At 35.2% G+C, this 13,645-nt stretch overlaps 1 protein-coding gene across 1 annotated transcript in view; it reads right to left on the bottom strand.

The window, feature by feature from the left end:
• The window catches only part of LOC149797050 (uncharacterized), a 77,232-nt gene that overhangs the window by 48,049 nt on the left and 15,538 nt on the right, over nucleotides 1-13,645 (bottom strand). Inside the window, exon 2 of the mRNA XM_089961720.1 lies at nucleotides 4,927-5,042. Within this exon, the coding sequence (XP_089817846.1) occupies nucleotides 4,927-5,042 (116 nt within the window). The remainder of the gene's footprint in view (nucleotides 1-4,926; nucleotides 5,043-13,645) is intronic.

Below are 13,645 nucleotides of genomic sequence, written 5' to 3'. Positions count from 1 at the left end.
ATCTCGTTGAAAATTCCTGGAAGATTCAATATCAGAATCATGAAAAGAGCAGTATCCAAGTAGGAAAAATAAACCCGATATTTTTAGGTGCTTTCAACAAAAACGAGGTAAAAGTTCGCATTTATCATTCGTAATTAAGTGCATTGCATATTACAACAGAGCGCATATAATATTCACTCCAAATACAGAAAGAAAGGCGTAGTTCAACAGCCAGATTGTATCTGAAACTGGATATATCCGAATAATACTTGAAAAAAATTCAAGAAAAGAAACAATAATACGAGTCATTGCTAAAGACAGAAGAAAACACCTGGATAAACGGAAAGAGAACTACAAATGACTTCATGTATTTCGCTTGATAATATAAACTGAAATCGACTTAATTCAAATATTATTGAATAGTTACAATTTTAGCGCGACTAATTGACACGACTTGACAAATCAACATGATGTGTCCAGTAAACTATCCGTATTGCAAAATAATACGCTGGAATGAATCGAATCCCTTCAACTTGCCCGGTAACAGCTTTGACGTCAGCTGAAACACGATAAGTTGGATAATTTTCCATCCAGTAATTATCTGCAGCATTTTGCTCTTTAAATGATGCGCGGTACTATATGTATACACATGTGACGCCCTCACAATATCAGGCAAAGATTATCATTCAGTGAGTCAGAATAAACCGCATGATTACAGAGTACATGAAAATATTTTTATAGCCAATAACAATAACAATCATATAAGAAGATAAGGATAGTAGAATCGAAATATAAGAAATTTCCCAAACGAAATACCGGTATTCTTGAAGTTTTTTATTTTGGCACACGAACCGCTTTTATAAGCAACATCTGCTGAAACGAGTGTAGCGACAGATGTGGAATAATACTAGTGTTCAAACCGGATACCCGTCTACGTAAGCCGCTGTTACTATGGGTTGCGTGTCTTCGCTTAGATTTATGGACGATAGCTTTCACAGCTAACATCGTCGGTCGTTATCTGCCTTTTAAATCCAGATATCTCACAGTAGGAGGTCGTTGTGGCCCTGCTAAGTATCGGGTGTTAGGAAAGGCTTCTGCTTATCAAAGTCTCGCAATAAAATCTGTGAGAAGCTTATCTATAAAAACAAAAGCGTTTTGTCTTGGGACTGGGGGTTGATCAGCAAAAAGGGCACAGTCATCCTTCAGAAAGAAAAGACTGATCTTGACCTACGATCTTTCAAATCAATATAATAACTCCAAATGAATTTTTGAACACAATTTACGACAGTGGCGGAGAGAAACTGATATCATTTACCACGATTTTATCGATGGTCTGATTGACAGGGAAAATCAGAAGCCTGTTAATGAATAGACAGATTGATAAGGATGAGTTTATTGAAGATGTCCATGAGAGTGTATATCAGATTTGTGTATCTAGTCTTATCTGTCTTCAAACACTGACTGTCGATAACCTAGAGTCACAACGGAGTCTTACGCAAGTACATGCAATGTGACAGGCAGGTGATTGTATAGTGGGACTTTATTATTTAAATTATTGGAAATTCTGATAATTGGGAACTAACCGATCAACAAGATAGCTTAGAGATAAACGTTTATATCGTTATTCTAATTATTTATTTGTCTCATAATTACACCGAATCGGTTTTTGAATGCCAGATTCTACAAGAGAATATAGACAAACTTGGCCCATCTCGTATCTAAAGAGGGACCACTATGTCTCATGATGAAAAGAAAGAAGACGATGAATGATGACACTAATTTCTTCAACATAAACGGAAACAATCTCAAATAATGTAAAATCGCCCAAGCACGAAAATACAGTCAAATAAAATTTACTCTAAAGTTTCTGCAATTCCGGGTCCTTAAGAGGTGTGTTACCATATTTTGATCTAAGCAACATACACCAAGAAGTATTAACTTGTGTGCATGAATGACCTCACATGTCCTGGTCATTAATATTTCGAAGACAAAGTTTGACCGGATGAGAGTAGCAGACATTTTCGTCATGCCGGTGACTTCTGTCGTTTGTGACATCCTCTTGGATGACCCATCACCAAAGCCTATGTCATTTCTCACGCTGCGGACCTATGACGGTGGATGTACTGTGAGGTAAGATGCCTCGATCTTATATTCCTCATGAAAGTGACATTAAGTATGGTGTCTTGACAGACATGGGTATATTCCTAAACAACTTAGTTTTACCTGGGCGGGCCTTTCTTTTTAATTTTATTCACTGGCCAACAAGCCCCAGTCTCGATTAATCAAGTTAAAAGTTGTCGCCAATAGGCTTCCCCGCCTAATGTTAAAATCTGTGCTTAACCCTGGCAGAAGCATTTGATATAGCAGGAGAAATGCAAGTAAAGTCTTTAATATTTATGACAAGTCATCTCAGAATGAGTCACCTGCCTAAAAATAATGGAAACAAGAAGTTAATTTATACCTGAAGCCACGCACAGCGTTTCAGATAAATTTTAAAGGCAACCTGGTTGTATTACTCGAGTCAACTCATCAGAACATCTCTAATCGTTCCGATGTGATTAAATTCGCAAAGTTTTATTTATTTGATTCTGAATAACTCTCAAAAACACTTAAATTTTAGCACATTTGTGACAATTTACCCTTTTAAACTGATTAAGTTTGACAGTTAATCAAATTAGTTTGATAATGTATCGTTTGTCATTTCCCAAGCAGTATATACCCTGGAAAAGGCATCATGACTGACCCATAGTCCTGCTGTCTGATTTGATAACGCCCAGAGGAAACAGTTGGCAACGACAGCTCTGGATGAATTGTCATTTTGTCATTGATATTAACATAATTCTGAGAGAAGAACGAACTGACCTACGCAACACAATGAACCGTTTTGTGTCAAGGAATTTGAAGAATTTCTCGACACAGCTTTTGTCGCACTTTGAAGACATTCGGTGATTGGTGTGCACATGTTCACGACTGAATTACACGTGCGGATCCAGGTTTTTATTTTAGGGATATTCGAGATTAAATTGGTTGGTTCCTTTTGCAGTAGACTGTCAAATTCATCCGTTGTTACACTGAAATGTATACTATTTTCAGTGGAATGTCATTTTTCTTTTTAAAGTTAATTGTTGACAAAGGGTTATTGATTTGTCCTTATATTCAGAAAATAAAAGTGCACTGAATGTCCCCGTATTTTAATGCCCTTTTGCTGAAATTCTTACTGTACAAAATAAACAATGCAAAACAGAAATCTTACGTGTGGCCTTATTTGGATCATTTCGTTGTGGGCGTAGAAAACACAGCATACAAAAGGTATAGAGGATGACAACCAAATTAAGCTTAACTGTTAATAAAAGTTTTACGATACAATAGATATGGAAAACTTAGTCCGATAAATGATAATAATCAAGCCAGGAGAAGTAATTTTTTTCTTCAGAAAAATACAGTGCAAACTACAAATCACTTGTAGATAACAGGTATAAAATCTAAATCATTATATCAATTATTCTTTATTTTTAGAATTTCATTCACTTAAAGCTTTAGGTCCAGTGTTGTGGAAAAGAAGAAATTTGAAGCGTGCAAAGCTGTCCTCGCAACTTCGCGGATCAGAACCTTCCATCTACATTACAGGATGCATGACGTTCAACAGTCTAGTAAATCTATGTTGAACATTTATGACACTGGTATGATATGACTGAGATCACCAGATTTATCTATATCGCATGCTAAGTAGCCGGCTTAAGTTTGAATGACTCAATATTTTATTTCTGGAGAAAGAATTTTGATTCAATGTTTGTGATGTACTGTAGCTTTCTTCTTATCGATTTAATGTCGATGATAAAGCTTCTCCCTTAATAACCGTTTCTGACATCAGGAATAGATAATTCCAATGAATCGGTAAATGCTGACATCAGGAATAGATAATTCCAATGAATTGGTAAATGCTGACATCAGGAATAGAAAATTCCAATGAATCGGTAAATACTGACATCAGGAATAGAGAATTCCAATCAATCGGTAAATAATGACACCAGGAATAGAGAATTCCAATCAATCGGTAAATACTGACGTCAGAGATTCTTCAAATATCGTTCCTTAATTTGTATATTATTAAGTAAACAATACATTTCTATTTATTATATTGTCTTTTGTCACAAGATTTTTAAAAAATGTTTATCGTTCTAAATCACCGCGCAGCCTCAAATGAAAAGCTGATTGAGAAAAGTTTGTTTTACTTCTTTGCTTTCAAAAACTGATACAAAAGAGAAACAACAATCTACATTATAGTGTCAGTTTCATCCAAGAATGAATTACCACAAGTCATTTAGATAAAATCAAATATTTTTTATACAAGTATTTAGACTCCCCTTTATGACAGTCTTATAAGTGTCAATCCATTGTAACGTTTTATGTGAAGGTAACTTACTCCCCAATTATGTGCCAACTTAACATTTTACCACACAACAGGTCATACATTTAGTACATCGCACAATACAGTAAGTCACGTATTTAGTATATGGTACTAAACAATAGGTCAACCATTTCTACCAAAAAGTTTTACAGTTCATGTATCTTAATCTGCGTTATCAAGTTTGGAGCTGTTTAGCTCAGTTCTTATAAAACACATGTCAGTATAATCTGTTTTATAAATGGCCAAATGCATAATGCGGACAACCCTAAGAGTTTCATAGGATAAATAAATGTAGTTTTGTGCGGATTTTATGCGTTTATTTCATTCGTGGTGTGTCAACACAAAACCATAAATCCTTAAACGCGCCTCCATATTTTCACCTGAAACTTTAGCAGGTAAACTTAAATGTACTTAAATGCACAGGTCATTCAAACAAGTTAATTTACGTTGAAGTATTATCGAACTGAAAGAGGAAACAATTGATTGCTTCAAAAAGATTTTCACAAAATTGCCTGCAGATTTTTTTCTATTTGTCTTACCTTGTAGTCTTCCAGAGCGCCAAGTGCCCGGGCGTACCCGTCTTTGGAGTAGACGCATAGCGCCGCCAACAGCTCAAAAATCTGCTTCTTCACTGCAATGTTGTCATTGTCTAAAGCTGGAAAGGGGAATTAAAATATATGGTTAAGAAACTCTAAAAATAGCCCTAGTAAAGAAAACTATTTTATGGACTGTGAGCAAGTGATCATAAAATAGGAAGATCGCGAAAACAAAGCTAAATTCAGGGCGTCGTATGACTTAAATTCCCTAAAGTCACTTCCTCGCTGTCAGATGTATTCAAAACTAATTTGAAGCAATAGGTTTAATTCAATGATAAAACGTTCAAACACATAGTTGTTTCTACGTTAATTTGTGTTATCTATGTGTCTGTGAGAGAGACAGAGAAAAGGAGAGGGAGGAGAAAGAGAAATGTGCGATCAAATTCATAAAATGACTTTCCAGTGTAAGATGAAAGCAAGAGCCTTTATAAATGGTACCAATTGTATATATCAATAGTTTAAACTGTACTAGCGATCGATTTATGCATTTATTTATTTATGTATTTATATCTAAACTGTAAATCAGTGACGCACTAAAATCTGTAATTTGGAAAGTTTTCATTCTAACAATGAAATATATGCAACGACAGATGCAAGGATGTAAACAAATTATAACACGTTTTATGAAGAGTTTAAACATTTATAAATATCATATTTAAACAAATATATTCCCACCAGGTAACTAAATAACAGAGCCTTCCCTCGTTCCCACAAACAGAAGTCAACCAACCCTGTCAATGTACCGTCTATACTCGCTTATAAGACGCGTCCAACAACAAACTGCACAGACCCAGACCCGCCGTCTGATAATGCGCCAGCAGAACTGGGTCTGTGCGGTGTATTAGGAGTAATCAGTAGTAAAACATAGACCCTGATCTGCAGGCGATTTATGCTACGGCAGATCAGGATATTTGATGTTTGCAGCTTGACTCTACTTATAAGTGAGTACATGTATGTAGACGGTAGAGCGTAAATCCCTTGATTAATTAACTCTAAACCGCCTACACATGAAAAGAGGAATTTCTGTGCATGGTTCAAACTACTCTGTAAATATCTGTGTGTAGCAGAAAAAAATTAAATCCTTTGGGAAAATTGTACAAAATAAAACATGCCAATATTATGAGGCATTTTATTTGATTATTTATATCCATTATAATATCATACTGCATTATCATCTTCCACAGATGACATTGGACGCTAGCACAATAACAAATTCAAGAAATATAAATCAGACCATATTGGAATGTTTAAACAACACATTTTATTATTATCGTAATGGTTTTTCTCTATGAATATCCGTATAACGTTATAGCATTCTTACTATGTTGGAACTCTTTGTTTTAGGGAAGTTTTAAAAGTTATCCAGTTACAACCAAGATTAAAGAAATGGAACTTTTCAAACCTTAAATGGCCATATGCTTTGGTTTAAAGGTGTACAATTACACAATTTAGGGCGTCAATCGAATTGTGACATAAACTTCAAAGTTAACTTTAATGTGAGGATAAACCTGGTAGGCAGATTTATCATCCTCTCAGCCAAGTAAAACATACCACATGTATATAGTTACCTCCGTATAACTGCACACCTTACAAAGCCGTAACCAACTATTCACTTCAACACAGAATCGCCTTTTCATTCCATTGATGACGGGTGAATATTGCTTCACGAGATCACACGCGTTTTCAAATGTCCTAATCCACCTAGAAACTTGTATTAAAAAGGATCATTTGTTCTTATCAAGTTGTTTGATAAGTTATAATTCAGGCCAATTAAAACACGCATACGTATTCGTAATATTTTGACGTTTGGTCATAAAATACATTAGGTGGAAATGTGCCTGATCTTGCTTTCCGGAATAGAAATCTAAATAAAGGAATATATTACAAGTCTGTATTTATGAATGAGAGTAAACATTGCTCAAACTCATGTATGTGTGCAAAAACAACCCAGGCGTGAAGAACTTGAACAACGGGTATGAAATTACACCGAATAGCAAACAATATTTGGTAAATTACGCTACAGATTATGCTTAGACATCCCCTTGTGTCCTTTGTAACTAAAATATGACTCTAATCCGACTCTGCAGTACGAGGAAAATTGGGAAATAATACGACTCCAAGGCTGGAAGAAATCACAGGTATTAAATGTTAAATGCCAAAGTAATGTATATAATAGCTTTCGCTATTGCCCGACAAAAAAATCCTCTAGCCAATGGCTTACTCTACAAGCTGTCGAATATGGCACTGATTCTATTGAACAGAATGCCATGGACAAGCGTTACCTATGTCGCACGAACAGCCGTGTAGATAGCTCATCAGTAACTAAATAGGTGTGGCAACTTGTGTTGGTATAATACAATAAATCAATACTAACACAATAACGATCAGTTCATATAAATTTGGACTTATCTTTTTTTTAAATAAATATCTAATTATTTTTAACTTCCACGTTTAATGGCAAAATTACTACCATGAAAGGAAGAAATGCATTAGAGTTTAATGGCGGATTTATATTATATTCGTTCCATATAAATATCCATGACATCGTCTGAATTCCTATTATCTGACATGGTGTAATTAAAGCATCGTCTCTAGATGTAGCATGAGATAATCCGTGTCATTATCGCTCTACGTAAGAATAAACTATAGAAATACTTCAGTAAATGCTTCCAATAAAAAATATCTTTTCTCTACAGATGAGATAATGGACGCCTACATTTCTCGTGGGGGCCTAAAGCCTGATAGCATTTCTCTCCTACTCAACTTAAACAATTTTCAGCCAACAAAAATCATTCTGAAAGATTTCCTGATTATAATTGGACCCCGTGGATGCGATAACTACTCAGTAAAAATGGTTGCTTGGTTTTTAAATATTATGAAATGTTCTATAATTTGACCACAGAGACTGTTTGTCAAAATTAATTAAAATTATATATTTGTCTTCGTTAAACGTTGAAACAAAAATTAGTCTTTTCACGACCAGTATATACTACTCTAGTGATTATGTTCATGACAAAAGAGTTTAAAAAACGTTTTCTTATTTTTCACAAAACGGTTGTAATCGCCATAAGTTAACGGCGGAAATATAAATCTATCTATGATCCTTTTATCTCATCTTTGACATCTGTCTCGGTGGACAAATGAATTGTTAAACAGATTCGGGCAAAACCCAAACTTTACAAAAAAATTCGGATTAAAAACCGAAAACCAACAAAAACACGTTTTAGTTATTTATTTTCGTATATGAATGTATTAAGTATATGTATTATTTTGTAAGACTGCGAATCATCCTAACATTGTTAGCAACGCACTTGTTTTCAGTCTGAACTGTACGTAATGTTTAAGTCCACTAAATATTTTCTCGTTTATTGAGTAAGTGTGTTTGATATTTACTGGGCGTATCTGATAAATATATTGCCCAGTCGTTTACATCCCACTCAAAGTTTTCCCGCCTATAATATAAATAGTATAGCTAGACAAGTGTAGGCTTCGGTATCAACACTTCATGTTATTATCAATAGACCGTATAAAGTTAGTACTATGTTTTTCACAGTATCAGCTATAGAGAGAGCCTGGTCATCCCATTTTATTTACAGCTGTTAGATTTCAACATGTACAGCGATTCACATACACCTAGCAAGATCAATACTCTCAAGTAATAGCCATTTAAATGGGGTGGGGTGGGGGGGAATTTTCATTTCAGCTGAAACATTTTCTTTTCTTTTATCTGAAGATAATTTATATTTTTTTCCAAATCATATCATGGATATAATATGCTGTCATTTTACTATATAATAAGTCCATAGAGTTTGTTCACATATTTACAGATGTAAGTGAACAAAAGGTGTCGGGCTCCTAACGCAGAACATTGTATTGTTGGTTCCTAAAATAATTTCGGTGTCCCTTTACGGTAGTCTAAGTGGTTAGAGTGTCCGCTTGAACCCAGGCCGAGTCTAGTCCTACATGTAAGACACTGCCGCTGATATTTATGTTTTGGGCGTCAGGGTCTTGCTGCCTAACTAACAGCGCGGTAGCGTGTTTTGATGTCGACTAACATCGTAACGAAAGTCACATTTTCAGGAATATCTCACACAACTGGCAACTAAAATAACGGCGCTTTTCTACAAAGTAAAGTCATAATGTTTTAGTCAGACTTTACTTACTCTGATATATCTTCTCTAATAAATTAAAATTCTCCCAAAAGAAATGGACCTGTTTTCAAGTTTCGTTTGCCTACATTTCAGTTGACTGGAAAGCGATGAAAGCCGGGAATGCCGAAATTAGGTTAAGTTGAAATATTTTTCTTTAACGAATCAATAAAAAAATATATTTAGCCTATTGGAACTGTAAAGCAACGTTTCGTTTCGTTCGAGAAACATATCCGCCACATGAACCTACATAAACATATTTCGGCATACCTCCACTACCGTCGCATTGTAACAAATTCAAATGTATGTCAACGGAACATGAAAATGCGTCCATTTGCTAGTGTCATGTTTTCATTCCGCCAGGATAAAGACAGCACAGTAAGTATATTAATTACTCATAAATTAGTGGAAGAGTGTCGATATATGGTGCCAAATGTGTGAGATATTCCTGAAACTTTGACTACTCGAACACGCTATACAAGGCCGTTATTTGGATAGTAATACATAGCACTAAAACAAAACCAACATGTGCTATGTCTTACATTGTAGGACTAAGGCCGAGTCATAGCAAAAGACTTATGAAAATGATACTAACAGCTGCCTCGCTGGGCGCTCAGTATAAAGAGGTTAGTGTTAGGACTGGTCGGCCTGGTGTCAGGATAATGTAACTAGGTTGGACATCATGCTAGATGTCTACGACATGATGCCCCAGTGCTAGAGATCACTACAGACTGACACACTGCAGATATCGAAGCGATATGACTGAAAAATTATTAAAGCTACGTTAAAATCCAAGTCACACACACACACACACACACACACACACACACACGCACACCAGTATGAAGATTTAAAGCCTATTCATCTAAGCTAAAGTAATCTAGATAATGTTATCTATTCAGTTGTCTTACCATAGTAATCTCAAAGACTGGGCCTGCCGTAGTATTATTTTCACTGCATTGCTGGACACGAATACACAGAAACGATGTATGACCAAGGCTTTAATCAATGAAACAATGATCACGTGTGAGCGGTGGCATTTAATCCGTTTGATGCCATTATCAATAGGCCTTTTCAGTTGTGACTTTGGTTTACATATTCGAATCAAAATTGAATCATGAACTCTCTCATGTTTGTTTACTCTAACATTATTTAAATTATAAACTCTCCAATTTGAAAACCTCTACAAAGCAATAGGATAATCTTTTATAAGTGTCTAGAATCGAAGTCCGATATCCCACAGAGTTCATGACAACAAAGATATTACGGTAACATTCTATCATATACATGACTTTCTTTCAGTACATATTTATCAGATTTCTTTCCTTCAGTAAAGATTGACAGGTTAGTAATATCTGATACAGGAATTTTCTTTTGAACATCTCTCTTATCGCCAGCTGTACATATTGTGTCAGCATTTAAAAAGACAATTTTGGAAGTCAGGTAGGTACACAGCCCTGCGTCGAGTCCATTCCACTGATTCAGCAATAACAAGACACACAATAGATTCTGCCTAATCAACCTGACGTCCAAATATTTTCTGAAAAGCATCATCACACCTTTTCTAAAATAGGTTACATAAAAAACAAAAACATAAATAGTCAGTTAATTGGGCTAAAATCTTACAACTTCTTCTGATTCAGTTATTGCCACTGAGAGATACAACGCCAAAAATGTCTGCGTGTGTGAAACGTTAAACACTAGTTCAAATCTCACCTTTGAACAGTAGTTAAACATACGACTTGCCCAGAAGGAATCAATAACGAATGCCAACACTAACATTTGGCTTCATTGAATGAGGTTGCTTTTGACGCGAGATCAGTAACATTCGATTGTTATCATCAATCTAGAATATGTATGTATGTGTGTGTGTTTCAGTAAGACAAAAGCGCAAGAACCTTACAATGGGATACGCGTGTAACGCTCATGCAGTAATCCTGATTCTTTCCGAAAATACTTTCAAACCAGTAGGTCTAGTACCCACCTGACATCAACGTTTAATTTCAGAACAAATTGTACATACGTGAATAGTTTTGTTGTTGTTGCTGTTGATTTTGGTCAAGTCACACATTGAAATACTTGAGAAGAGCACACTATGTTAATCATGCCATTTTCTGACGCACATCCTCTCTCTCTCTCTCTCTCTCTCTCTCTCTCTCTCTCTCTCTCTCTCTCTCTCTGTATTGCAGTTTACTTTACAGCACTAAGATACATATACATCACTTGCCTACGACCATTTCACCAATAATGGCTTTCTTTTTTCCTTCTTTGTTTTGTTTCATTATAATATTCCAGCATAACTAGATACAATATTAAACCTGATCTTATTTAGTGGTGTCGAGAAGAACGTCGCCACATTACAAATCTTGTCTTTTCATAAATTAGGCAGACACTTTCAGGAAGACACAGTCATGGCACTTCAAGTAAGATGAAACTTTATCGAAAAGGTAAATTGTCTTTCATCTTTCAGTTTCTAACAGGAAGTTTTCTAGAGACAAAGCTCGTCAAAAGAAATGGCGCACACAGATTATGATAATGGTGCTGACAAGCGGAAAAACTGACCCCATCACAGTCTTAAAAGAGAAGAAAATATACCAACAATGTACCAACAATGACAATGCTGTAATTTTCAATAGCAAAAAGCATCCGAGGCATGAGGTGCGTTGTTTCACAAAGATCATCCCCAGTCGAACACATCACTCTTGATCATAGCAAACTATGGTCAGGTAATGGCAATAAACAAAACGAAAAAAGCAAGGACACGTATGTGCATAATGATTGGCAAATACCAAAAGATCACTTTAATTAGGTGACATGTTATTCAAAATAAATACAACTGCAGATGACAGAAATTGGACGCATGGACGTTGTAGCGACACCACGCCGGAAAAAACGAGCATATATATATATATATATATATATATATATATATATATATATATATATATATATATATATATATATATATATATATATATATATTCTTTTTCTTGTTAAATATCGACAAGCCATATAAATCTAAAGCCATTTATACAGCAAGCCCTCATTATAGCACCCTTTATTATTACATGGTTTCTGCTTTAAGCCGGTATGGTCAAGTGCTGTTTCATTATGTAATAGTTAAAATAACGTTCCTAATGTCCTTTATTATAAGATAGTTTCACCATGAGGCATGTACTTCATTATACGCTAATCTCTCTACATACAATGCAGTATACTCCATGACTTCCATGGATAGCGTTATGATGAGGAAGCAATGTATCACGTGCTTCATTATAAGGCGGTCTCCCTATAAGGCGGTATACTCCATTGCTCCCTCGAAGTCGTTATAGTGCAGGAAAATGCAGCATTTTTATTTAACGCGTCACCACTGTTAAGTTCCTTATTCATTTCCAAATTTCGTGAACCGAGAGAAACCTGAAAATAACTACAGGCATATGTAATCATATGTGTATATTTATTTTGAGGGGAAAGGTGAAGTCATTTGTCTGACTACAAAACAGTCAGCATGTTTGGGTTTTTTTTAAGCTAGAAAAAAAGAAAACATAAACATAAAAATTATCATCACATCTTTTTGAAAGACAACTCCCGTTGTATTGTGTTTTAGTCTTCCTAACCAAAACAAAAGGCAGATTTTAAAAGAGTGAAATGAAACTCATATCATAACCCTATGAATTTTAACATGAAAGCAAACAGAGTTGAACATTTCTTTAAAAACGAGAGACCATTTCTACACAAAAGGAATGAAATCACATTTCTATCAACAAATAAAGGTCTGAAACTTAATCTGTGGAATATCCTCGATGAGATAGTTATTTGTTTGGGAAACAAAGAAATCAGAGTAGAGCGACACAGTGAAAAACTATGCATATTTTAGTAAGAGGACACAAAACTGTCTCTACAAAGCCAAATACGTCTTTCGCTAGGGTTTGGATTTCAGGTAAAACAAAAGGGACATTTAGTCGTGGGTCGTGGGTCGCACAAGCCTTTTTCAATAATCTTAGGCAAAAATCAAAACTACTCTTGATTCTATGGCATTGAAATCCAAGTAGTTAATTACGTGCTTTACGCTAGTAATGGGTCTTTCTTTACGTGATGCACATTGTTGCTACATTGATAAACATGTACCAGCAAACAAGTTGACTCCAAGGTCTGATCAGATCTCGCGCAATTTCTGCAAAGAAATGAATCCACTAACTTTCGAAACAAAGGAAGCAAATTAGTAGGTGCGGTCTTTTTGTTGCTTTTTGTGCGTTGATGGTTAGCAAATTAAACTTACAAATTATGAAGCAAAAAGTGATACGACTGCACTAGAGAGCACGAAAACATCGGACCTTTCAAATTAAATAATTATAACTTCTATCACAACGGGACTATTATTAACTTTGTCATGTGCACAAAAATCATTCTCACTAACTTGCAATTCTTATCTATACATAAATCATAAAAACAGACAGCCGCTGATATAAAAACATTTTACCGTTATCGGATAGACAATTTTCCGCATATCTTCA

Source organism: Sinohyriopsis cumingii, chromosome 6 (assembly GCF_028554795.1).
Source record: "Sinohyriopsis cumingii isolate HCF-2022 chromosome 6, ASM2855479v2, whole genome shotgun sequence".
NCBI lineage: Eukaryota > Metazoa > Mollusca > Bivalvia > Unionida > Unionidae > Sinohyriopsis > Sinohyriopsis cumingii.
This window is presented reverse-complemented; position numbering and strand designations above follow the sequence as displayed.